At 51.3% G+C, this 25,068-nt stretch overlaps 9 protein-coding genes across 9 annotated transcripts; 3 read left to right on the plus strand and 6 right to left on the minus strand.

The window, feature by feature from the left end:
- Positions 1-1,222, minus strand: TRIVIDRAFT_128284 (uncharacterized protein; the record flags this gene model as incomplete). Its single annotated transcript, XM_014104705.1, has 3 exons — positions 1-396; positions 469-744; positions 815-1,222. Coding segments are annotated over 3 exons (1,080 nt in total), but the record flags the coding sequence as incomplete, so codon positions are not given.
- Positions 1,223-1,860: 638 nt separating this feature from the next.
- TRIVIDRAFT_73396 (uncharacterized protein) lies at positions 1,861-3,738 on the minus strand (the record flags this gene model as incomplete). Its single annotated transcript, XM_014104706.1, has 3 exons — positions 1,861-2,119; positions 2,178-3,522; positions 3,646-3,738. 3 exons carry the CDS (start codon positions 3,653-3,655, stop codon positions 2,044-2,046), a joined length of 1,431 nt encoding a protein of 476 aa, XP_013960181.1.
- A 478-nt stretch (positions 3,739-4,216) lies between these two features.
- TRIVIDRAFT_35124 (uncharacterized protein) lies at positions 4,217-5,647 on the plus strand (the record flags this gene model as incomplete). Its single annotated transcript, XM_014104707.1, has 2 exons — positions 4,217-4,288; positions 4,457-5,647. The coding sequence occupies 2 exons, from the start codon at positions 4,217-4,219 to the stop codon at positions 5,645-5,647; spliced, it is 1,263 nt and encodes a 420-aa protein (XP_013960182.1).
- A 2,518-nt stretch (positions 5,648-8,165) lies between these two features.
- Positions 8,166-12,886, minus strand: TRIVIDRAFT_176299 (uncharacterized protein; the record flags this gene model as incomplete). Its single annotated transcript, XM_014104708.1, has 5 exons — positions 8,166-9,092; positions 9,153-9,491; positions 9,545-11,107; positions 11,198-12,572; positions 12,645-12,886. The coding sequence occupies 5 exons, from the start codon at positions 12,884-12,886 to the stop codon at positions 8,628-8,630; spliced, it is 3,984 nt and encodes a 1,327-aa protein (XP_013960183.1).
- A 1,487-nt stretch (positions 12,887-14,373) lies between these two features.
- Positions 14,374-15,765, plus strand: TRIVIDRAFT_35482 (uncharacterized protein; the record flags this gene model as incomplete). The annotated part of the gene is made up of 1 exon (XM_014104709.1): positions 14,374-15,765. One exon carries the CDS (start codon positions 14,374-14,376, stop codon positions 15,763-15,765), a length of 1,392 nt encoding a protein of 463 aa, XP_013960184.1.
- Positions 15,766-16,352: 587 nt separating this feature from the next.
- TRIVIDRAFT_188383 (uncharacterized protein) lies at positions 16,353-16,742 on the plus strand (the record flags this gene model as incomplete). Its single annotated transcript, XM_014104710.1, has 2 exons — positions 16,353-16,355; positions 16,431-16,742. The coding sequence occupies 2 exons, from the start codon at positions 16,353-16,355 to the stop codon at positions 16,740-16,742; spliced, it is 315 nt and encodes a 104-aa protein (XP_013960185.1).
- Positions 16,743-17,053: 311 nt separating this feature from the next.
- On the minus strand, positions 17,054-17,808 carry TRIVIDRAFT_36235 (uncharacterized protein; the record flags this gene model as incomplete). Its single annotated transcript, XM_014104711.1, has 2 exons — positions 17,054-17,495; positions 17,609-17,808. The coding sequence occupies 2 exons, from the start codon at positions 17,806-17,808 to the stop codon at positions 17,054-17,056; spliced, it is 642 nt and encodes a 213-aa protein (XP_013960186.1).
- Positions 17,809-18,107: 299 nt separating this feature from the next.
- TRIVIDRAFT_86068 (uncharacterized protein) lies at positions 18,108-20,317 on the minus strand (the record flags this gene model as incomplete). Its single annotated transcript, XM_014104712.1, has 4 exons — positions 18,108-19,527; positions 19,591-19,753; positions 19,832-19,982; positions 20,061-20,317. The coding sequence occupies 4 exons, from the start codon at positions 20,258-20,260 to the stop codon at positions 18,359-18,361; spliced, it is 1,683 nt and encodes a 560-aa protein (XP_013960187.1).
- A 2,351-nt stretch (positions 20,318-22,668) lies between these two features.
- Positions 22,669-23,869, minus strand: TRIVIDRAFT_35473 (uncharacterized protein; the record flags this gene model as incomplete). Its single annotated transcript, XM_014104713.1, has 2 exons — positions 22,669-23,096; positions 23,221-23,869. 2 exons carry the CDS (start codon positions 23,867-23,869, stop codon positions 22,669-22,671), a joined length of 1,077 nt encoding a protein of 358 aa, XP_013960188.1.
- Between the last annotated feature and the right edge of the window lie 1,199 nt (positions 23,870-25,068).

Here is a 25,068-nt window from a genome sequence, read left to right on the forward strand (position 1 = left end):
GAATGTAGCCAGTCCAGCTTGATACTGCGCCCCAGAATTGTTGTACGCCATTCCTAGGGCACCGCAAAGAGTAAATCCAAATGCTCCCACGAGATTCCAAAATGCAATGTGCCAGCCCAGGAGGTGAGGTGCGGGCTTCCACCATTTCTGCTGTGTTTCCAACATGTACAACGAGCTGCTGACGATGAAGCCACTGCCGCCAATGACCTGAGGGATCCAGTACGCAGCATTGAGTCGCCATTGCGGCGTGAGGTGATTGTTAATACCTGGTAACGCGGTAAACCCAGAGACACCGAAAACAGTGGCACCGAAGAGCTGCGCGGAACCGGCGAGAAATCCCAATTCGTGGATGTAATGTATGCGCAGGTCGTGCCAGGAAGGGAACCATTGCCAGTGCTTTTCACCGCGAACTCCACTACCGGGGCCCGGTTGAGCTTCAATCGAGGTAGCAGCTGAAGGCTTGCCCACAAAGTTGCGTCGATTTTGGTGATGGTGGTGGCAATGATGGCGACTTGCGACCACCCGAAGCCTCGGCTTGCCACTCCTCCCCTTGTCCACTAACTGCTCGACGGCCCAGCCGAAGCAGCCCGATCTGTTGGCGTTTATGGCTTCGAAGATGAGGAGAATGGAGCCCGTCTCGAAAAAGATGATGGCGCCAATGAAGGCGGTGATGCCGCCGCCGTAGTATATTTCGCCGTCAAACTCGGTAGAAGGTGCCACGACCGGAAGCCAGACGAAGAAACCCTGTACGATACATCAGTTCACCAAGCTCAAGCTCTCATTAGCCGACCTCCCCAATTCATTCCAAACATACGTTTATGACCCAAACAACGCTCCCCCACGTGAAGATGAAGGCCACCAGCCACGAAATATCCCAGATGGGATAATGTGTAAAAGTCTTGATGACCGTCTTTAAGATCTCCCGAGGATGCGAAGTCCGCCTCGGCGTTAGGAAGCGCGCCTCTTCTCCTGGAAGCGGCTCCTGGACGAGTAAAGGATGCCGACCCTTTCGATTGTCTCGAGACCGCCATAGGAACCTAACGTTCTTGGCCGGGACATTTGAACCGGAGGCTTGTTTGGGCGGTTCGTGTCTGGTTTCTGCATCATCGCCGCTCTCCTGTGGTGTCGCTGTCTCGTCAGACGCTGGCCCCGAAGCCAATCCCGAGTGATCGAAATGGGCTCTTGTTGGATTGAGAAAGCCGAAAGGCCCTTCGGCGTGCTGCAGTGTCAATCTGTCATCGTTATGGAATGGCTCTCGCGTAAAGAAGCGCCTATTCCTCCTCGCCGGCATTTTCTGCGGCGTGCTCGTTCGCGAGCTCCAGAGTCGGGTGTCTTGTGGCGGTCTCTGGTCTCTAGATGTCCGGGGCTATCGATTGCCTACGCCAAGCAGCCCGTTGAAGAGTATGAGGACGCGTCAGATGCCATTCGGAAGGCCTGATGAAGTCGAATTGGCAGCTAGAGAGCGATGACGACAATAACATGTTCATCCTTGCATGACGCCGTTCAAGAGTTAGCCGATCTTAGCTTCAGCTCCCATGTTAGTGCTACGCACGGGCATTACGTAAAGTCACCCCGAGCTTTGCTTCCCCGCGATCCCCCAACATCGACTAGGAAACCGGGCGTCGGGCAGCGAGTATTAACTTGAAGTTACTTTGCAGCATATACGGCCATACGAGTGTTGGCATCTATATGTGTTTCGTCCATGTATTCGTCCATGTACAATCACCCAATTGCACCGTGTATCGCCTCAGATGTAACTTAGTCTAACGAATATTCAACCTGTAGACACGTAGCTAGATGTCTGGTGCGGCAAACTAAAACACGACACTTATATACATTCACTATGTCGACTCCCCAGTTGCCAGAAAAAAACAAATCGTACATTCCATTTTATATTTTGGTTCATACTCCTTATCCCCTAGTGATATTTCCCTGTTGGTACATTACTACAATTTCCATATTTGTCAAGGATTTACCGAGACGGTAGAAATCAAAGCGATTTAATTAGAGAATCAAGGCTCCCCCGCTTCCCCATGGTTACAATTAGCCCATGATCATGCCCTTCATTCCGGCAAGATCTCCCTCCTTGGCAGCAATTTCGAAGTAGCCGTAGATGATACTGGTAAAAGTTAGCTTGATCCTAATTCCGCTTGAGAATCTGGGAGAATAAAACTTACGTGACAGCGAGAAGTGTACCGGTACCAGAGCCGAGAGCCCCCATAAGGTCGCTCAGGACGGACAGAGCACCGATGCAGGCACCGCCAAAGGCAGCGGCAGTAGGAATGATGCGCTTGAGCTCCTTGTACATGCTCTGATCACGGTGTCCAGCCATGACGAGACCCTGGTCCTTGAGCTGCTTGGCAACGTCACGGGGGCTGGAGCCGGAAACCTCAATCCAGGTCTTGGAGAAGAGAGCACAGGCGCCGAGCATGTAGATGATGTAGACGGCAGTGTGGATGGGGTCAAGGAGAGCGTCCTTGAAGTTGAGAGGAGGGGACATGTAGTAGACAAGACCGGAGACGGCGTGGAGCTGAGAAGTGCCATCCTTGGCCTCCCACACACCGAAGAGACGAACCAAGAGGTTCTCGGAGAAGCGGGAGTAGAGCATCTGGCTGATCAGGAAGACGTTGGAGGAAAGGGCGGACTGCAGCATGATGGGCATGTTGGAGGTGTAGAACAGGCGAACGGGGTATGAGCCTCGAGCACCACGCTGGCGGTTAGACTTGACGGGGATCTCGACGCGGAAACCCTGGAGATAGATGATGGCAACAAAGACCAGGATAGTGGCGAGCAGGTTCATGATGTTGGGGAGGTTCTGCCTGTAGAAAGCCTCCTGGAGAGCGCGCTGCTTGTTGGGCCAGGTCATCAGAAGGTGGAAGAGGGCAATGACAGCACCCTCAAACTCGGGGCCACGGCCAGTGTTGATGGTGGTGGGCGAGAAAGCCTTCCACATGATGGACTCGCAAATGTTGGTGGCAATGAACAGGGAGATACCGCTGCCCAGGCCGTAACCCTTCTGCAGAAGCTCATCGAGCAGAATGACAATCATGCCAGCAACGACCAGCTGGAGGATGAGCAAGAAGACAATGCCGGCGCCGAGGTCGGAGGGAGTGCCGTAGAGACCAGTGAAGACGTAGACGGTGGCGGTACCGGCAGACAGGATGAAAGCAAAGAGCTTCTGGGCGGTCTGGTAGAGCTCGCGATCCGACTTGAGGTCGAGGTTGACGTCGATGAGGTGGGTACCAGCGAGGAGCTGGAAAACCATGCCAGAGGAGATGATGGGGGTGATACCCAATTCCATCAGAGTACCTCGATTACTCGCCATCACCATTCGCAGCCAGTATAGAGGATCCGAATTGTCGGAAGAGACGATGCCGTACAGAGGCATTTGGCTCATGACCAAGAAGATGAGGAGCGTCAATGCCGTCCACATCAGCTTCTGATTGAAGGGGATTTTGGTTTCCGGCTGCTGAACCTCGGGGAGGAACGGCACGAACGGCTTGACCAGATCGAGAAAACGTACTGCAGAAGCATTTCCATGTTAGCAGCGTGCCATTGAGCATCAATTGCGCGTTTCCGGCCGTCTGCGCGCGCGCGCGCGACACAAACCGGCTAGAGGATTAGTGGGGGAAAGATGCAACTCACGAGAACTCATGGCGGCGGCTGAAGGGGAAAACCCGAGAAGGAAAACTAATTCATCCAAGGAAAAGAAGGAAGGAAGAAAAAGTCGAGCTGGGATGAGCTCGGGGGCAGAAGAAAAGGTGAATCGATGGGAGGAGTGGTGAAGGGAGCTGGGGAAAGGTTGCGATCTGGCTTCAAGCCCCGAAATGTTGATGTGTCCCGAAACTAGATGGGGTCGCACGTGACTCGCTCGACGTTAAAGAAGCGTGGCCTCGACAAGCCAACAAGGGTCTTTTTCCCACCCCAGCAAGCCCAGTACTATGTAAGCCAACCATTTCGAGCCACTTGGATGCAACAAGGAGCTGCAAGTGGGGTGGATGACTGTTCCAGTTCGAAATTCTTCTATTGATTTTCTGGTGCTCAGACACGCTGCGGCCCAGCTCGAAGAGGAAGCTTCCACAGCGTTGCGCCTTAAAAGACAGATTGCAGGATTGCAGGATTGCAGGATTGCAGGATCCTGCCGACGACGCCCGATTTGGTTCGTTGTCGAATGCTCAGCCGGGGAGTAGGGCTGTTGCGCCATGTACTATCTATGATGGCCGTTCGCAAAGCTCCAGCCGAACCGTTGCTGGTTGTCTTAGGCTCTACAGGCACGGGCAAATCCGAGGTTGGACTGTCTTTGCTCTAACTGTAGATGACCTCTGTTCACTCTTCTGACTGTTTTGTACAGCTAGCCGTAGAACTGGCAACGCGGTTTAAAGGCGAGATCATCAATTCTGATGCTATGCAGCTTTACGATGGCCTGCCTATTATAACGAACAAGATTAGCCAAGAGGAGCGACACGGCATTCCGCATCATCTTTTGGGCCATATCCCTCTTGACGACGCTCCGTGGGATGTAGAAGACTTCAAGTCTCAAGCCACCAAGATTATACGCGAAATCCGCGGTCGTGGAAACCTACCCATTCTTGTTGGAGGGACTCAATACTATGTTGACCCGCTTCTTTTTAAAGATGTAATCCTTGACGATGTGCAAACGGACCCTTCCTTGTCGTTTCCAATCTTGGAGCAGCCTACAGATGTGATTCTGGAAGAGTTGAAGAAGGTCGACCCGGTTATGGCGGAGAGGTGGCACCCGAATGATAGACGCAAGATCCAGCGATCACTCGAAATCTACCTGCATACAGGCAGACCTGCATCAGAATTATATGCAGAGCAAGAGAAGCGCAAAGCTGCAGCTGCTCAAGAATCAGGGTCAAGTCAGCCTTGGGAGAAGTTGCTCTTCTGGGTTTATTCAGAACGTGACACCCTGACTGCGAGGCTGGACAACCGAGTGGACAAGATGCTCGATAACGGGCTCTTGGATGAGGTTCAAGAACTGTTCGATATGAAACGGAACAAAGCTGCTGAAGGCCAAATCTTGAATATGACAAAGGGCATATGGCAGTCTATCGGTTACAAGCAATTTGAGCCTTACATGGCTGCCAGAGAAGAGGGCAAAGATTCAGCTGACCTTGATAAGCTCAAATCCAACGGGCTGGAGGAAATGAAAGCGGCAACGCGCCGATATGCTAACTACCAAACCCGATGGATCAGACTGAAACAGATCCCACGCCTCAAGGAGCAAGGCCCCGAGGCGCTTGGCAGCTTATACTTGGTCGACAGCACGGATGTCTCCAAGTTCAAAGCCAATGTTATAGAGCCTGCTGTCGATATCACATCCAAGTTTCTCTCTGGGGAATCGAGGCCGGTACCAACTGAGCTGTCGGACTTGGCCCGCGAGGTGCTTACACGAGTGGGTGAGCCTCCGCCAAAGGAAACCCCCTGCAAAAGGACGTGCGAGATATGTCAAACAGTCTGTGTGACGGAACAGGCTTGGCATCGGCACATCAAGAGTGCCGGGCATAAGCGAGTCATGAAAAAGAAGAAGAGATTGGCGCTTGTACCAATAGACAAGACTTCGGACGTCCATTCTGACACTGAAGCGTCTTCGGAGCCCGATGTAACCTCAATCTTCGCCACTTAACACCCCATCCATTCAGATATTACGCCGATAAAAGATAACAAATGGCTGAACCGCATATCGACATGATGTACTGTAACTTTATATACATCACGTGTCATCTCAGCAGGGTGATTGGAGACAAAGTCTTCGGAGATAAGCATGGATACCCCTGTATCGTATCATTGCAGAATTGCTGAGCAATCTGCACTTTCGAGTATCTTGGGAAATGTATACATTGCCGGTTAACGCTTCTTGACTCGACCAAGGCGCATCGCTTGAAAGGCTTCATCTCAGGCTCTAGACGACATATATTCTGCGTCAACTTCACAGGAATGATTACTGTGTAAAGCAGTGGCACATATCGGGTGCCTTGGATCTTTCAAGCAACAGAGTTCCTGCATGCCGCAATTGCCCCATTGATATCTGCTGCAACCCTTATGTAGTACAACCATATCGACAATTCATGCATTGCAACTCATTTATTTCTGTCAATGAGACCTATCACCCAATCCTGGCTAAATGCTTTGAGACTGCGCACGGAATATCCCGTGCCTGATTTCTCTCGCTTCCTCCGAATGGCATCTGTTGGTCTGCCGAATCCTCCAGGATTGTGGCCCTGAGATTCGCTGGCCCACATTGAGATTTGAAGAGATGGAAAAAAAATTTTATCACAAAAATGCACAAATGGTTCATTCTGATTCCTGTCATTGTCGTACACTATTCAAGACTCTCTGAATCCAAATCCCAGCTTCATTGCTCAGGGGTCCACCCAACTGACAATATTAAATTGTCACTCTTGCTAATTCCATGAAAGATGCTTCATCCCACAAGATCCAATGCATAATGCTGTAACAAACCCAAAGAGGAAAAGGGAAAAAAAACAGACAAAATCTCCGAGGAACATCCCGAGCCGTGCAATGAGTCATAATGATTCGAGTGCTCTTCTCAAACTACAAACCGTGCGCCATAACACTCCAAGCCAAGTGGCCAAGAAATGAGAAACAGAAATGTGAGTAGCCTTACAGGATTGACTTCAGCCTGGCTGATCCCGTGTGCTTACATCTCTGACAAGACGGACTGCCGTTTGTGGTGATGGCCGCGAATGCAAAGTCATCGCCAAACAGTCATCGCCAATGGATATCAATGGGGGTGTAAAACAAGAAAGACGGCAAAGAGGATGTGCTTCCCACCACTTCGAGTGAGGCAATGCATAATCCTCCTAGAATGTCTGCTTCTCGATCGTCGGTGCCTTGACGCTGGGTCCACTGCGGGACACCCAGGTCTGGGCTTCACGCACAACGCCCTTGAAGAATGTGAGGACGCCACTGGACTCGCCGGCAGCACTGCCAGAGGTGTTGTCGCTGAGGGCGTCGAGGTAGATGGTTCGTCGAGCCATGGCTAATGTTTGTGTGTGTGTGTGTGTGTGTAGGACTGTTGATTGTCTCGTGCAAGTGCCGGACAGCAATGAGCAGCAGTCAATATATATATTGATATATAACAGAGTCGAGTCAAGGAAGAGAGAGCCTTGTTACGCAAAGAGGGAGACACAGATGGGTATTTATACTGGATTGTGTTTTGCCGAGTGGTGTTGGAACAAGATAAGACAAGAAACCAAAGCATTCCAACAAGCGGCACGCCTCATTCTTTATAGACGACCGGTTCCGTCCACACAATGCGGGCGAAAAAGCCACACGGACGCCCACGCCCACGCGGCCATTCAAAGCTCGTCTATTGTCGCCCCAAGTCCTGCATTGTCTCTCCTAGGGCCGCGGCCGGAGGCTGCATCCAGCCAAATCCCGTTATCTCATAACTTTCTCTTGCTTCTGCGGGCGGCCAATCGTGGACCCCTGCTCGCCAACAGACTCCGCAGCGCATCCATGGTTTTGGTAAGCTCGGCAGTGACAGGTAATTATTTCCTGGCCGAACTCACCTGCGGCTGCTCGCCAGGCTATGCCATGAGAGACAAGGCCCCCCCTCCTCCTCCCATATTGTGTCATCTGGCTCTGCGCTTACCGGGTGGTGCCTAGGAATGCGGGATGGAGCCTCGTGAGCAATAATACTCGTAACACTTTGCCTCTCTCTTGTTGCAGTACGACCTTCGACGAAGCGCCCATGGCTAATCGTGCGAATGCGACCTTGGCCGTTTGCTTGCCTGCTCCATTAGGCAAGCTAGTAACGGGACATCATCAATCTCATAGAATCTCGCGTCTCAGACCCGCCAAGTACCATGGGACGCACGCCATAAGATAGCGTTACTACGTTGCGGCCTTCTCTCGTACTCACCACGGACGAAGTTCGAGCACTGACGTGTAAGGGCACTTGCAATGCCTTAGTGGCTTTGCCGTAAGATTCTAGTTCAAAGTTCAAGGACGGATGGCAATCGTTAGAACGTGCTACCGTTACTTAGTGCTTCCCCGCATCTCGCTACGAGACATACGAGTATCTGCCTCTTTGAGATTGGGAACCCTTGCTTTTTGCAGTGGAAGGTAATCGTCACTTCACCACTTCATCTTGATGTTGTGGAATCGCTGCTTGGCATGCGAGGACTGTGTTATTATTAGAACTGCTACTGTATTTGCCCGTCCGACAAAAGCCCGCATACGACGTTGAAGAGATGGACCCCTGCGGAGTATCGCGTTCTCTCTTCGGCGCTGCTCGTACTCGTAGGAGGAGAGACGCCTTCGTCTGATAATTTGGCCTGCCAAGCGGATATATCTGCAACCGGCCCGCATCAGTGTTATGGGTGCTGGCCACATGCTTTGTAACCCGTACCCAGGCCCCCTGGACCCTGGATCTGTTGGCTAGTCAAATGAGTCTTTTTTTCCCTTCTAATCTGCTACTACTACTTCATACGGGAGCCGTAGAGTGAATGGACCCTGAGCCAACATGCATATTTTAATGGGACACGAGCCCGTGCCGTAAGGCAGAATGCCATGGTTACACCGCATCATGCGTCCGTTTCTCCCTATTGGCCTGCCGATTCTCTTTGCATCCACTCTCCTCAGAGAGTCCTCGTGTGGAGCTGGCTACTCTCTTCCCGCAGACCTTTAAGTTGCCGATCAAACTCCTTATTTGCCCACTCCCAGTAGCCCGTCCACGCGCCCGCTGCCGCTGCATTACTGGTTGCTGCTCCGGCATTTCCAGTCATCGCCTTCATCTTGTCTCCCAGAAGGAGAGTCACTCTCAATATGCTCTTATTGGTTTCCTCCTGCTTCTCAACGTCCTGCTTGACGGCATTGTCCTTGAGCTTAATGGAGAGAACTCCACGGTAGGCCTCGGCAATCGAGTCCAGTCGTCGTGCCGTCTCATCAGGGTCGATGACAATCAGTTTAGTAACCATCAAGTTGCAAAGCTGGCGGATATCGTTGTCATCCTTAAGACCTGCGATAACCCGGTCGTAGAAGTCGATGTTGTTTATCCGTGTGAAAGCCGTCTCCATCAGTGCATAGAGGGTCTCGTATGCGCTCTACATCCAATTTAATGTCAGCAATGTTCAGAATTGCGTGCGATGATGTAATCTACTTGCCTTGCGAACTTCCAGACCGTCGTCAACCTTGTGCTTGAACGGGCCTAGCATGACTTCCCGGATAAGCTCCTTCTTGATCACCGATTCACTGAGTACGAAAGGCAGCAGTTCGCCCAAGTGAGGTAGAATAAGATCTGGCTTGTTATGAGCTGCCGAGTTCAGTGTCGTCATCGCCAGTCGTCGGATTTCCATGTCCGAGTCTTGTAGCATCGTCAGGAGCATTTCGATGAGGACATTTCTGAGCATAGCATCGAACGTCTCATCGCTCTCAGGGAGGGTGTACCTGACAGCCTGGACTGCCATGCCTCGAATGCCCGATGATTCATCCTTCAAGAGCGTCTACGTAACATTAGCAACTTCTGAAACCCACTCGTAGGTTATGCTAGACTTACCTGAAGTTTGGGCATAAATGTTGTAGGGTCCAGGGTGGATAGGCGGCCAACACACTCGGCGCAGATGATCTTGTTGTCAGCATTCAGTGATGCTCCAATAAGCTGACCCCAGATTGCCGTGGCATAAGTCTGGAGATCGGTAGACTGCGACGGAGTTGATTGGAGAATCTCTTTGATAGACTGAATAAGCAAGTACTGTGTATTGCCTCCACCCTCCATTGTCTTGAGGATAACTGGGAGGTACTCCGGCACGTTTCCAGATCCAGCTCTGCCAAGCGCAATGGCAGCAGCCAGCGACACCTTGTCTGGCTCCGGATGGAATTGCTCCAAGAACAACTGAGGCTGAAGAGGTGATTTGGCCCCAAGCCTCATTCCCGCCTCTCCTAGAACAGCAAGGGCGAGGCTTACACCGGCCTCGTCTCCACGCTGCGTGCTGCCGTGAAGTTCCGTGACAAAGCTATCGATAGAAACGCCTGCCGAGGTACCACCCGTCACGAGCAGCGTGCCAATCACCTTGCCCACGACAATCGGGTCGCCCTGAACGCTCACATCCTTCAAAAGACCTTGCATAAGAGGTTCGCCGGCGCCACTCTCGCCAACTCGACTTATCAGGTCAAGCAGCTGGTCGAGAACAATGTTGGCAAAGTGGGATTTCAGCAGCTGGCAGAGCGCCCCAATCACCTCTTCGTTGATAATCAAGTTTGCATGGCTTTGTACCATGTTGCCGAGAATGATCAAAGTTGGGCCAAGGAGATGGGTATCGCTGTTCTTAATGGTAGGCAGCAACGCAGATACTAGTCCCTGGATAGTAGCTGGTTCTAGTTTGCCTTGGGTAGCTTTTGAGAGAACAAGATGCTTGAGGGCCTGAATGCTGGAACCTCGCAGAGATCGGTTTGCCTTTCGCAGCTGAGCTGAGAGCTCCAGAGCAACATCTTGGATCCATGGTTGTTGCAGCTGGTCAGGCGAGATAGCAAATGCGGCAACGTTGTCAACAGCACGAACCGCAGCGAGACGAGTTGTCTCATTCTTCAGTCGCTCCTGAATGATATTCAAAGCGAGTGTGCGCTTCTCAGGGGATAGGAGGCCGGATGCCTCCGTGCTGGATGTCCTGGAAATAAGAATGCCTAGAGCATGGATGGCACGTTGTCGAACCTCTGCATCGGCGTCGTTGGCAGAGCCACGGTCCACGATGACTTCGTAGAGCTTATCCAGGTCACCCTTGAACTTTGAACTACCGTTTCGCGATCGCGGAGGAGTAATCGCCTTGACGAGCTCTTCTGAGGTACGAATGGCCTCGCTTGAGATTTTGTAGAAGCGGTCATGAACGGCAGACGCCACTCCAGCAACAACCTTGCTAAGATATGGCTGCAGCACAGAGGACGAATGCGTCTTGGCGATATCGCTAATGAGCTTCAATGAGGCAACGCGCAAAGTGCTTGGGGTTGCTGATGCAGAGCCTCCCGCGGCTGCGAGAGAAGACGAGATTGAACTCGTACCTGTGGTCTTGATGGCATCGATGATGGGGCCGATGATTTCAGGGAAAAACTCGACAAGGCCGCCGTGCTGAACAGAGACCAGGTCATCCAGCATGCTGATCACAGCCTGCTTCGTCGGGACAGTCTTTCCCCTCAGTTGCTTCGTCGCGGCTTTGACAATCGTTGGCGTAAGTCGAGAGAGGTCCGCCCGTGGGCCCTGGGAGGGGATTTTCTCAGCAGCAAGTGATGTGATGCCGGCGCCTGCCATGAACTTGGCTGCGCTCGATCCTCCAGCGCTACTTTGTCTTCTTCTCTTGCGACTGAGCGGCATCTGAGAGACGATTTCAGGCTCATACTCATCACGGGTTAGATCCACTGTGTGAAGACCTTCACCAGTCTTGCGAATGAGGAGCGACAGGGCGGAGATGACCTCGAGACGAACGTTTTCTTCTCTCTCCTCGATACGCTTGACAAGATTAGGAGCCGCCTGGTTGTATAAAACACCATTGTCCAGAAGATCGCCACTGCCACGAGTGGAAATAAGGGTGTATATGGCCTTTGCAGCACAGCGACGGACCTTCCAGCTTGCATCGTCGTCGTCATCCTCGAATCCGTCGTCGTCTTCGAATTCATCGTCCTGGTCTTCCTCTTCCTCCTCATCGACATCCATCTCCTCGTCGTCATCTACGGCGTAATTGGGATCATACTTTAGATATCGCAAGCAAGCAGCGAGGGAGGCATCCGTAAAAGGCCTCATCTCCTGTGGACATGAAGCCAAGAATGCCTCAAGGGCGACTAGGGCCGTCTCGCGGATCTCGTTGAACTCTGGTCCCAAGTCATCGCCATCGCTGATCTTTTCCAGGTGTTCTTCGAGTTCTGCTTCGGACAGGGCCTCCAGAATAAAAGGCATCGTCTTTTGAAGATGTACGCCGAATCTGGGAGGGATTGACCGAGCCATGCTGCCCAATATGGAAATGTAGAGGCGGCGTGTGACGGGGGGGATGCTAGACTGGGCCAAGCCAGCAGTGATGCGGTTAATAACGTCTTCAAGGTGTGCATCGGACAAGTAGACGGCGAGCATGGAAATAGCGACGACGGCCCTCTTCTTTACCACAGATGTAGCCTTATCCCCCTGAAGTAATTGCAAGACGACCTCTTGCATTGCCTCGACTTCAACCTGCTGCAGCAAAGGGCCGAAACACCGGACAACTTCTACCAAGACATCCACTGCTTCAGCGTTGACACCATTCTCGTCCTGCAGCAGCCCTGTCGGGACCGCAGGGAGATTGATTCGGGTTACCTCTGGGACTCGTGTTAGGGGTCCAGGCCCAATAAGTCGCGGAATCAACACCCGGCTAACGGCATTGTATGCCTCTTGGACACCAGGAGTGCTCGGTATGCCGGGGATCGGTCGAGGAAGGGCGGTGATGACGGCTCGAAGCGCCAACGCAGGGACAGCCGTGTCAACAGAATTCTTAAGCTTCAGTGACGACAGCTTGTCAATCATCGGGGCAATGATGGGGGTGGGGACTTTGCCAACAAGAGGCCCAAGGCTACAAGTTGATGGAGCGTTAGCCACTTCACGGTTCCATTTGACAGGCGTGGGTCACAAGGTTCAAACAGACCACTTGATGGCTAGGTTCTGCACCTCTCCGTTCTGGTCGTCCAGCGTCTTGATTATACCATCGACGGTTCTTGCGGCGATGTTATAGTCGTGCTGTAGGAAGTCATCTCGTGCAGTCGTGAGCAGCTGGAGCAAGTCGTTGAGGGACATGAAGCGAAAGTCGGGGTCAGCATCGCCTAGCTTCTGCACATGGCCTATGACGGCCTGTGGCGTGGCTTGGGGGTTGCCGGCGGTGGTGGCCATGGTGATGCTCCTCGTCTTCGTAGGCGGAGTGATGCCGGATCAGCGCATCTACCTGGAGCTCACAGGCGGTTGATGCTGGAGGCTCGGGGCTGAAGCAGCCTTTGACAGAGTTTGGAGGTTGGAGGTTTACAAATCAGAGATCAGAGGCAAGAGGTTGGAATCGAAGCCGTGATGCTCGAGTTGTTGGTGGGGTCGAGCTTCAGGCAGGCGGGGGCGCCCGTAGGTGACAAAGACGCCTGTAAAACGTCTAAAACGTCAGAGCGAGCGCCGCTCCCCACTAGAGCTGCCAGTTAGTGACACAGGTACATGGCAGAGTGGTATCAGGCGGCATCGGTACACAATTCACAGCGAGATGGCGGGCAATCGGGGGATTATCCAATTAACCAGCCCTGGTTTGATGCTGTTAAGCTTGCAGTTCCTTTTATGCAGCATGCCGCCGTGATTGCTACCTGATTGCTACATGCTGTGCTATCAGATATGGGCAAAGCCGCGCAAGGCAAGCTGAAGGAAAGCTGAGTCATCAAGCTTAGACCAGGGAGTGCAGTTGTTCCTGTGAATAGGTACTAGGTAGGTAGGAGAAGCAATTGAGGACAAAAAAGGAAAGGAAAAGGAAGAAAGAGGACAAGTCCACATACACGTAACATTAAATACTGAATATGTCATTTGGATTTTTTTTTAACCAAACTGCGTGCAATGAACTTAATTTCTCCACTATATTGCACATGCTTCTCCCGCTTCTTCTGTGTCGTTCCAGGTTAACCCACATGAATTAACTCTACATGGCCATCCCCATGGGGTCAAATGACGATTTGCTTTTTTACACCACGGAAAGATCCGGGGTCTATTTGTCATCTCTATTAAGAAATGGGATGCAAATCACCCGAGTCAATCTTATGACCTCGCCGGTGGCTCGCGGAGGCGCTCGGAAACTATCACAACCCAGGCCAAGAGACATTAACTCCGATATTGGTCAGCAGAGATGCGTAAGGAGATATTCGACACGGAGTATCCTGTCCTATCTCAACCAATCCGAATCACTCCGGGGGCAGTATATCGAACCCGGCTCTTGCGGGGTCTGGAGAAGATGGAAAAAGAATCAAATCAAGTCCTCTGGGTGGGGCCGGCCGGCAAGTACCGTCTTGCCCCGGTGGCCTCGGGTATCTCGCTTACTTTGCAAGGATGTTGTTTGGCGGATGTTCAACATCATGGCAGATGTGCTTCTGTCTGGCGCTTGGGTCAATGGACAAGGCGGAGCCGTGGCTAATGTCTGAAGCCGAGGTAGGCGGGTGTCTCCTAACGTGGAAGAAGGCATCTATATAAGACCATAATGATGGACAGACGCTGTTCTTCAGTATCACAATCACCTCATAAGAAAGCAAACATCAATCAAGAGAATCATTCAACTCTAATTCTAAATATTCAGTCTTTGAAGAGACATTGAACGACTTCTACATTATCCTCCTTTACCACATCAGAAAAAAACCAAAATGTCACACTTAACAGAGTACCAGACCATTGACCCAAGCAATGGCAAGCTTATCAAGAGATTCTCTACTACAACCGACGACGAGATCTCTGCCGCCATTGACAAGGCTCACCGCACTTACACTACGGTCTGGCGGTCCACCCCGGTGCGTGAGCGAACAAACGTCCTCCGCAAAGTGGCCGATTTAGTCCGCCAGAACAAGGAGGAAATGGTTGATATTGGTGTTACGGAAATGGGCAAGATGATTGAAGGCATGGAGGGAGAGATTGAATTTATCGTCCAAATCCTCGAGTATTATGCCGACAATGCCGAGCAGTTTATGCAGCCTGTTCCTTGCCCAGGTGTCCCTGGTGCTGAGATTGTCTCAGAGTCTCTCGGTGTGGTGTTGGCCATAGAGCCCTGGAACCTTCCCTACTATCAGGTCATCCGTGTTGTAGCCCCCCAACTTGCTGCTGGCAATGCGGTTCTTGTCAAGCCAGCCAACTGCGTTGCAGAGTCTGCGTTGTTCTTGGAAAAGCTCTTTATCCAGGCCGGGGCCCCCGCTGGCGTGTTCCAGGTCATCCTCGCCACTATCCCTCAAATCAACACCATTATCGATGATTTTCGCATTAGAGGTGTGACTTTGACGGGCAGTGAAAGGGCCGGTAAGGCAGTTGCAGAACGAGCTGGTCGCAACTTGAAGAAGGTTGTTCTGGAGCTTGGTGGTTCGGACCCTTTTATTGTCCTTGAGGATGCCGACCTCGACGAGGCCGTTCAGATCGCATTCCAGGGCAGAATGGAGAACATGGGACAGATCTGCGTGGCTCTGAAGCGCCACATTGTCGTTGGCCGTGAAAGGGGCGAAAAGTTCAAGGAGGGTTTGGTCAAGCTCATCAGGGGTATGAAGGTTGGTGACCCCAGAGATAGGTCTACCACTATTGGACCTCTCTACGCTGAAGCCGGTGTAGTCAACATTATGCGCCAAATTGAAGAGGCCAAGGCTGCCGGTGCTACGGTTGTGGTTGGTGGAAAGAGGATTGACCGTCCTGGTGCTTATGTTGAGCCCACACTCATCACAAACATTTCTCGAGAGAATCCTCTCTTCTTGGAAGAGACGTTTGGACCAGTGGCCTCTTTATACGTTGTTGATACAGAAGAGGAAGCCATTGAGCTCGCCAATGCAACGCCATATGGCCTGGGAGGTGCTGTTGCCTCTTCCAGTGTTGAGCACGCCAAGAGAGTTGCTTCGCGGATTGAGACTGGCATGGTATTCATCAACTCTTCACTCAACTCCAGCCCTGCTATCCCATTCGGAGGAGTGAAGAACTCGGGCTATGGCAGGGAGTTGGCTGAACTTGGGTTTCAAGAGTTTGTCAATAAGAAGATGGTTCGTGTGCATGAGAAATACTTGTAAGTTCAGACGGAGGCACCAAATGTACATGTATGGATATTAGCTAGATTTGTGATGCTATACGAACCACGATAGACGACGGAAAGTAAATTGGCAATTACACTCTTTTTGGTTTTATATCTCATGTATATTATCAATTTATTCGCTTTGTTGCCAGATTTGGTATCGAGTATTTGGTTGTTTACTATGTGCTACATATCGGTATGCAACGATATTGATGGAAGCTCATCCTTCTATCGATTCAGCGTGCATTCCTATGGGCACTCACGCACACAGATGTGAATAATATCGGAAACTACTAATGCTCTCAACTACTTTGAGTAAATACAAATTATAGCCACTCATCTAATTAATGGTATTTTTTTTTGTCTTGGGTTATTTGACACCGTATTAAATGGGTGCCATCATGTCAAATTCAGGTTGTGTTTACTGAGGCTCTCACACATGGCCCCACAACAGCCAAAAGTCAAGGCCCATTCATGTACCTTGGACGGAGTACTTCTTCCAAAGCAACACAAATAGTCATACCTCTCACAATAACACCCGAAATATCATATTGTATTCCATTTTCTCACTCCGCACTCTGCAAGATGGTACGTACGGCCTATATTCACTTACCCCCGTTCCAAAGCAAAACCTCAACTGACGCGCACAATCTCCGCTATTAGAACAAAGACTCGTGCTTCACCTTTGTGCACATGCACCGTTCTGGTGACGCTGATCTCTTCGAGGACTTCTGCAAGGACAAGCTCCCCGATGACGAGATTTACGTCCCGCCTCAGCACCGTCCCATCAATCCAGAGGATGAGGACGACGTTGTCCCTGATCAGCACGCTGCCTTTGGAATCCAGCGCGCGACACAGCGTGTCAAGGAGCCCGCGTGGAAGGACCTGGGCCTGTCAGATCTGATGAGAAAGGGCCCTGGGCCAGAGAGCAAAGCTGCTGGGCCTAGCAAGGCGTCAAAGGCACTGCCGCGGTGAATGAATTTGGCTTGTGGGTTTCCAGGGAGACACGCGGGTTGCGAAGGACACTATGGAGGGCTGGGAACTGGCACGGCGTTACGGTGACTGGGCATTACTTCGACTATTGGTCATTAATTGAATTTCATCTCACATTCCTTCTACTTCATTGATACTAAACATCAAATTTGCCTACAGCCTGAAATAGCCTGAACCGGCGTATCCATCAAACAGACGATTGCTGACTTGTACCCTCAACTCCAATAACTCCGTCCCATGTAGCCTTCTTACAACTCCGTCTTCCCAGTCTTTGGATTGTATCAAATACCAAATCAAGTCTTTGCCAAGAAAGCCTCTCTCTCCACCACTTCGCTTCTGAACTTGACCAGGAACACAGTCTTTCCGGGCCACATCTCGCCCTCTCCAACCGTATGTGCTGTTACCCTGGCAGGGAAATCTGCACCATCGCACACCCCCTCCACAACGCCCGCTACAAAGGCTGCACAGTTCAGCTGGCTCATCTCGCGCGGCACGCTAATATACTGGTTGACCAGCGGCTCATTATCGATGATCATGTATTCGTCGGGCTTCTCCGCGTCCGTTGATTTTTCCAACCTGTCTGCTTGCCGGCCGAAAAGATGCTGCCATACGTTCTGCTTAATGAAGTGGAGGAGAGCAACGATGTTTTGCGGTCGCAGCTGCGTGCGCACGGGTTCGCGGTAGAGGAGGAGGTCAAGAAGCTTGATGCCAATGGAGTGGCCCTGCACGTTGAGTCTGGAGCGTTGAATATCGTTTGTCAGTCCTAGTCACCGAGCCTTGGAGGATTTTGGATCCGGAGAAGGAGAACCAGAGAACTGGAGGGGAAAGAACCGGGCAGACAACCGTACCTGTGTTCAAGCTCTTGGATCCCCTTGACGCGCTTCTGCGCATATGCCACCATCTCGGAGAAGAGAAAGGCGAAGCTCGCCTGGCTGAGCTCCGACGTCTTGGTGCGATTGATGGGGCGGTGGTAGATGGTCTTGCCATTGCTGGGCACGCGCAGGCCCGACTCCTTGCCTGAGGAGGCGCCTGAAGGTAGTGACGACATGGCGATTACCGGACGGGATAGCGGCGCATTGCCGTCTTTGCGAGAATAAGGCGCTTGGGGGGAGAGGACAGGATGCGGCAGCGATGTTGGCGGAGGCTAGATTGGCGATATGGAGGGATCCAAGCCAAGTTCCAATCCAGGGAGCTCCAGACGTGGGGTTGGCTGACTGTGAGAAAGTACGTACTTGTGCGGACGTGCCTGCCCACCAAGCGCCTTCTCTGACTCCCTTGACAGCAAGGCCATGATAAAGCGGCTTCTTCTTTACAACTACACTTGATTTGACTTGATTCATGCAAATTCTCAGCAATGATGAATTATTATCGCGGTCAAGACTATGAAAACGATCGAAAGCGGCCTATGCAAGTAACATGGAGGCGATCGACTCTCAACACAGAACCCACCACAGCAACCGAAATACCTGTGACTTGAAATGAAACACTGCAATATGATATGACATGAGTTTTTCCCCATGAACCGCGAAACCCACAGTTGTTGCACCCCCTCCTTACTTAAAGATGGCATCTTATCGCTCAGTCCAGCTCAGTCCAGCTCACTGCATAGTCGAGACTTTAGAATTCGCCTCCTTCTGTCGCATCGTCGCTTCTACCCATTCTGAGATTTCTTCCAACGCTCGGCGCGGAGACTTTTTGCGCTTGAGCAAGAACCCCTGGATCTCCGCGGGAGAGAAAACACCCTCTGGGATCCGGCGTCCAAACTCTTCCGAAATCTCCTTCATCTCGTCGGCTGTGATTTCTTCTAGCTCTTCGGCATCGTGCTTCGCCGCCGGCTGTTCGTTCGACTTATCTGGCAGCTCCCCCACCACTGTCGTCTTGGTTGTCTCATTTTGGCGAGATACCTCATACATCCGATGGAATAGTTCTCCAGCTTGAATGCTACTAGCATTGCTGAATCTCACTTGGACGTCTACTCTGCCAGGACGAATCAACGCTTCATCCAGGGCCTCGGGCTTGTTGGTCGTCATGATCAGGACGCGGCCTTCGTGAGATGCAACGCCATCAATGGCGTTGAGGAGACCAGACAGAGATATGCCGTCCACAGCTACGGGGTTCTTCTTGGCGGCATCCTTCTTTCTAAGCCCCCTCTTTTTCGGTTTAATTTCAACCTCGCTCTCCGACTCGCTGTCACTGGTGTCAGATGTGGTATTATGCTTCTTCTTCTTCTTCTTCTCCTTCTTCTCCTTCTTGCCCTTGTCTTCGCTATTCTCTGTCTTATCGTCACTCTCAGAGCTAAGATCTCGTCGTAGCCCTGCAGTGTCAATGTCCTCCAGAAGAACAATGCACCTTCGTGGCAGTTTAGTAAACAATGTCGCAAGATCTTCTTCGTTTACACCGGCGTCTTGCAGGCTAATAACATAAATGTCGATGCCAAACACGCCCGCTAGCGCGAAAGAGAAACTCGTCTTTCCGGTACCTGGTGGCCCATGGAAAAGATACCCACGCCTCAATGGAATGCCGCGAGACGCATACCACCGCGGCGTCCAGGGGTGCAAATACTCGTTCACGTCGGCCAGAATATCATGCTTTTCGCTCGAGTCGAGCACAACCGTCGACATGGCCCTTACGGGGCGTCGTGCTACTTGCTGCCACATGTTATGATCCCTTCTCTGTTCCTTGACTCTGGGACGATAGATGGTTGTCTTTTGACGAGTGTCGTTGTAGTAAAGAGCCTTGGCATCCGAAAGTAACTCCTTGATTGGATCTGCGCGAGAGTCAATAGGCCCGAAATTGGCGAATCAAGAAAGAACAAGGTATAATCTCTCACCTATAGAACGACCAAAACAAGAAACCTTGATCTCTTCCAAGTCTTTCATGGGGCCTCCCCAAGAATGAGTGTTGATGAACGACTCTTTTTTTCGGTGAACCCGAAAGTAGGTCCCCTTATGCCAAAATGCTGTCGAACCCATAGCGGGAACAAACCTGGGGCTCTATTTGCGAGATTCACGCATTTTCAATCAGCTTACATCGTTGCCAAGATATAGCAGAGGGAGAAATCGAACACATACCGATCTGGCTGCTTGGTTGGCGAAATTCAGGTACATCCTATTGCCACCGTTAACTTCGCCACCATCCGTCCAGAACAAGGCGTCTTCCAGCTCTTCTTCCTCTTCCCACGCAGTCTTCCAGACAGTCTGAGCCATGAGGTATTGGTTATTTCTGATGCTGGGATGGTGAGACAACCATTTCATCAGATGCATGTATATGTGGTCATCTTCAGAAATGTACATGGCGCACATGAGATAATCGTCAACAAATCGCTGGGAGTAATCGTAAATCTGCGACCCGATCTTTAACGCGCCCCATATGAATCCCAAAATGGCCAGCACCATTGACGGGTCCAGACCAAATTGCGTGCCTAGGAGCTTATAAAAGAAGACGACAAGTTGCGCAAGGGGTGATACATGGCCAGTGGTTGTGAGAATGGTGTCCATCATGCCGCCGGCAGAGAATGGGACGTTTGGGCTATTGCTCTCACCCGCATCATTCTCTGCTCTGATGGTAGTGGGGAACGATGATGCATTAAACGCCGATATATTGGCGGTAGGAGTGCTAAAGATGGGAGGAAGACCCATCCTACTAAAGGAATTGACGAGGGAATGAAGCGTCATGGTCAGTGAGGGACTGTGTGAAAAAGAGATCGATGTTTAACGGACAGCACGACGCTGACTATTTAACCAGGTGCCGCGCCTACAAAGTGAAGGAGGCCACACTAGATGAAAAGAAAGAAAGCAGGTCCGCAGCGGCAAATTTCTTTCGGATTCACCAAGCCCCAACACGCGCAGATACGGGAAGAGGAGTCATAAAATCTTCCGTGATGAAATGCTCGTGGTAGCTGAGGGCAAAGGCAGCAGGGGAGCTATTTAACATGTCACAGCTACACTAAGACTCGGGTCAGCCAACTTCAAAGAGAGATACATGGCGTCAGCTAAGGCTCAAGACAGTTAACAAAGCGCGGCCCAAACGAGACCGTGTGGCTCTTGGGACGCAAGGTAATGTAATACTATGTGATGGCACCGATGAGCGTCGTGGTTGGGACCAACGCGGCGGTTCTGTTTTTGGGTATCCATGAATGCCTGACATTAGGTTTCTTTTCTTTGTTTCTTCATTTCCCGTTTGACTTTCTTTAGGCTCTGAGAGAAGATTGGAAGGAAAGATTAATCGACATGAGTTCGCAGCGCTTTGTCAACGTCAAACATTCTGCCTGCTGGTGGCGAACAGAGTCGAAGCGATCTCAGAGCGACTGCTGAGATGGGTACCAGACCCCGGCTTGGAAAGGCATAATATCGAAAGCCAGGCCTCCCAAGATATGAATTAGCCCTACGGACCTTCAAATATGCGACATGCCGCATTTAGGTTACGTCCGAGTGAGGTGAGTGCATAGCCGCCTCACAGGCGCGAGACGCCACTGACTACGAGATTGCTAGTCCCGCGCGCGTCGTCATCTGTCCGCCTCCCTCTCTTTAGTCGAATCCTGCCTGAACCAAGAGTTGAAATGCTAGCAGAGACCAAATCTTCAGCGCGCATCCTTTTGCTCAAACCAACAACGGGTTATGGCCCAAGTCGGTTAGGGGAGGGGCTAGGGGGATTTACGGTCTGAAAACTGCGATCCATACCGAAGCCACCGTTGGGCGTCGTTGCTTCAGTCTGTGTCAGCGCTACTTGGAAGATTACAATTGTATGCGGCCTTCAATCAGAGATTATGTCTTTGCAGGGACTTTTTGGTACGAGTCTCATGCTCGCTTGCTCACATAAAATAAGCGGCAGCCTGTGATTGACTGATTGTCTGCTTCGGTATCGCCCAACGCGGCACGAGACTCGCTGCGGCCCGTGCAACAATACCCATCAGGTTGAGATTGCGAAAAGCTGCCCTCTTTGTACGACGACTGATGTGTATCACTATCGGGTCAGGTCGTAACGCCGCGCGTGTGCGATGCGGCATCTCTTGATTTGAGGCTTTGGCAACACATGGTTTAGCAGTGAGCTGGCCCAACATCCAAGCGCATACAACATACATATTTGACTGTGCCTTAAGCCATGCGGCGGCTCAGGTGCGGATCCCCGCCAAGCAAGTACGAGTATGGAACCGGATGTGCAATACTGGCATCTGGCTGTTGGGTCTCTGGCTACTATTTATGTGCTTTGCCCAGCGGACTGTCCACGTATCCAACAAGACGTATCTCACTCGGGTATGAGTAATAGTCAGACGTCAGAGATCCGGGAGGTTGGTTCGGCGAATCAACTTACATCGGGCCGGAGCTGGCTTGAACATCCTACTTGACAAATGACAAAAGACCCGGTACCAATGACATCTCGCACGCATCATATCCTGCCTGACCGGCCCTATCTAGACTCTGGATGCGGAGCACTAGTGCCAGGCGTTAGCATGCACGCATGTAAGTCAATATGCAGTGTCCAAATTCTCATCTTCTGAGCTGGGCATAGCTCTGCTTGTTGGCCCTAACTCATCCGGCCAGGCCCCCCGGACTGCCTTGGCTAATGAACGAATCATGCCCAATTGCTTGTGCGAGTGTGTGTAGATGCCCTGTAACACGGGATATGGCCTCATTGCTGTATCCATCTATTATGCAGTCATGTGTGTAATGCTGCTGCTGCTAATGTATGCTAATCCTTGGAGCTACAGTATGTAGCTGCCAACAACAGTCTTTGTCTTTCCAACAGACGGTGACGGAGAAAAAATAGTAATAAAAGTAATAAAAAATAACAATGCAGCAGGTCATGGCCAACCGATATCTCCTCGTCTAACCCAATTAATCTATGTCTTCCCAACCAATGCTCGCCGCTGGTCTCACCGAAAATGAGAAAAAAGGTCTCTCTTGTTCGCTTATGCCTGAGCCTCTACCGTCTCCTCCTCAAGACTGGCCCCTGCTAGCTTCTCCGTCAAGACGCTGGTCTCTGCCTCTACGTCTTGCTTCTTCTCCGAGACTTCCTTGTCGTTGGCTGCGTACTTGAACCCCGTGACGCTCAAGTCTGTGCCGCCAGTGAGATACTCCTCTGATTCGCCAACGGCCTTGCCGGCAGCCGCCCATCGCGCCAGCTTCTGCTCTCGCTTCTGCTTGCAGAGGTCGTTGAGGGCCGGCCAGTACGTCTCGTGATCATACTCAAAGTCCAGGTCGCCGTTCCAATCAGAGCTCCACAGCTGCTCCGCCGGGACGTACTGCTTCATGTCCTCGTTGAACTTTAGCTTTTCCCGCGTCACGGGGTCAATGAAGGGGGTGATGATTTTGAAGAATCCCTGGACAAGCCAAGGCACTGTCGAGCAACACGCCGTGTTAGTTGAAAAATCTCTTTGTCATTTCTCGTATTCCAAGTTGAAGCCAAGGTATCATAAAGCTCGGCTAAAAAAAATTGGGACGAGGGTACACAAAAAACTTACCATTGATGATGAGCGCCTTGCCCAGCCTCTCGGGGTAGTGGTTCTGCAGGATGTGCAACACCTCTCTGGCCGTCGACACGGGGACACTGGTGTTCTGCCTCTGCTTGCTAGGCTTGAAGTTGATCATCAGGCTCAGCATCTCGACGTTGGGGGGCATCATGTCGACGACCCTCTCCACCATGTAGAACAGGTGGTGGATCTGCCTCGGGCTGCTGTCCGTGTTCTGTCGGCCCGGGTTCAGGTACTGGCAGGGCCTTCCCTGGCGATCGAAGCCCAGGATGATCTGCTTGCCCGTCTCCTGCTCAGGTGAGATGTGCTCGGGCGTGAAGTCGTCAATGCCATACTCTCGCCGCCACGCCATCGTCGACAGCAGCCGCTTGGCCGCGTCGTCGACGGTCCATTTGGTTGCGCGCAGATAACGCAGTAGGCACTCCCGCGTCAGCCAGGCGAGCTCGCGGTCCGTCAGAGGGCCCGACTTGTCCTTCTCCTTGTCGCACTTGATCTCTGTGAACGCCTTGGCCTTTTCCAGCAGCGCCTCGTACTTGGTCTGCTGCTCCGCCGTGAGCTCCGGGCGAGGCGCCGGCTTGCTGTCTGGCGTGGGCGCCGCGATGGGCGTCTTCAAGGGCGCGTCTGAGGTGACTGCGGCCATTGCTTTGTGTGACGGATGAGTTTGATCTGGATGCTGTGTGTTGTGTTGCAAAGAAAAGTCGCTGCGCACAGCCACGGTCGGTTGAAGAAGTAAGTGAGATGAAGGCTGATGAGTGAATGCTTATCGCCAATCACAGACAGATATAAGCGTCTCACGCCCCCTTTTTTTGCGCGACCTGGTCAACAAGAAGGATCTCACCTCCTTCAAAGATAACACACAGATAAAAAGAAGAAGAAAGAAGATTCTTATATCTCTTCTCTTCTCTCTTCACCAATTAAAGGAATTGACAAGATAAGATCAAAAAAACAATTGAAAAGGGGAATCCCCCCCAAGGAATTATTTATCGCGGATGCTAGCTGATGTGCTAAAAACTCTTGGCCCCGGATCCCCGAACCGCCCCGGCTATTAATTTCCACTGAAAATGAGATTGCCGTCCGTCCACGTTTTCTTTAACTTTTTTTTTTTCCTTTTTCTGCCTTTCTTCTCTTCCCCCTGCGTCTTCCGAAGCGCTCGGCGTGGACCACTTCCGGGCCACGCCACTCACGCCTTTTTGTTTCGGCTCTTTCTTTCCCCCCTTCTTTTTCGTATTCGTTTCTGGGGTTTGCTGACTGTACACTCGAATTTATCGTCTTCACTTCATATTCATAAGAAAGAAGTAACACGGCATTTATCGTGACGGCGTTTTACTGCATCTGCTGCTATAATATTTTCTGCTCCATCTCGCCATTGAATGTATCTAAGATGCCAAAAACCTCGGACTTTTAATTATGTAATGTCGTATTGCATACCCTCGCACAGCCTTTTGTACAATGTGATGAATCGGAAATTTCGTCTTACTCATCTTACATTCACAACTCTAAACCTTACCCTCGTCCTTGCTGCCGCTGTGTTACCCGATATTCCATAGTCTTTTCTGGTACTCGTATCTGTGTGATGTCACTTATTCCTTGACACAACGATAAAAGACGGGAAAAAAGATCCGATGTAGTACAAATACCACTTCCGAAGGTTAAGCAACTATACCTCCCATATAGCACGACATACTACCAACAAAAAGAGTCATATCAAGAAAACACATGGTCTGCTCTTATTTATTATATATGAAACCAAAACGAACAAAAGCCTCGTCTACCTCTACACCGTGCCCTCAAACTTTGGAAACCCAGCTAGATCCGCTCAATCCGCCCATATTGTCTGTC

This window comes from Trichoderma virens, assembly GCF_000170995.1.
Source record: "Trichoderma virens Gv29-8 chromosome Unknown TRIVIscaffold_2, whole genome shotgun sequence".
Lineage (NCBI taxonomy): Eukaryota > Fungi > Ascomycota > Sordariomycetes > Hypocreales > Hypocreaceae > Trichoderma > Trichoderma virens.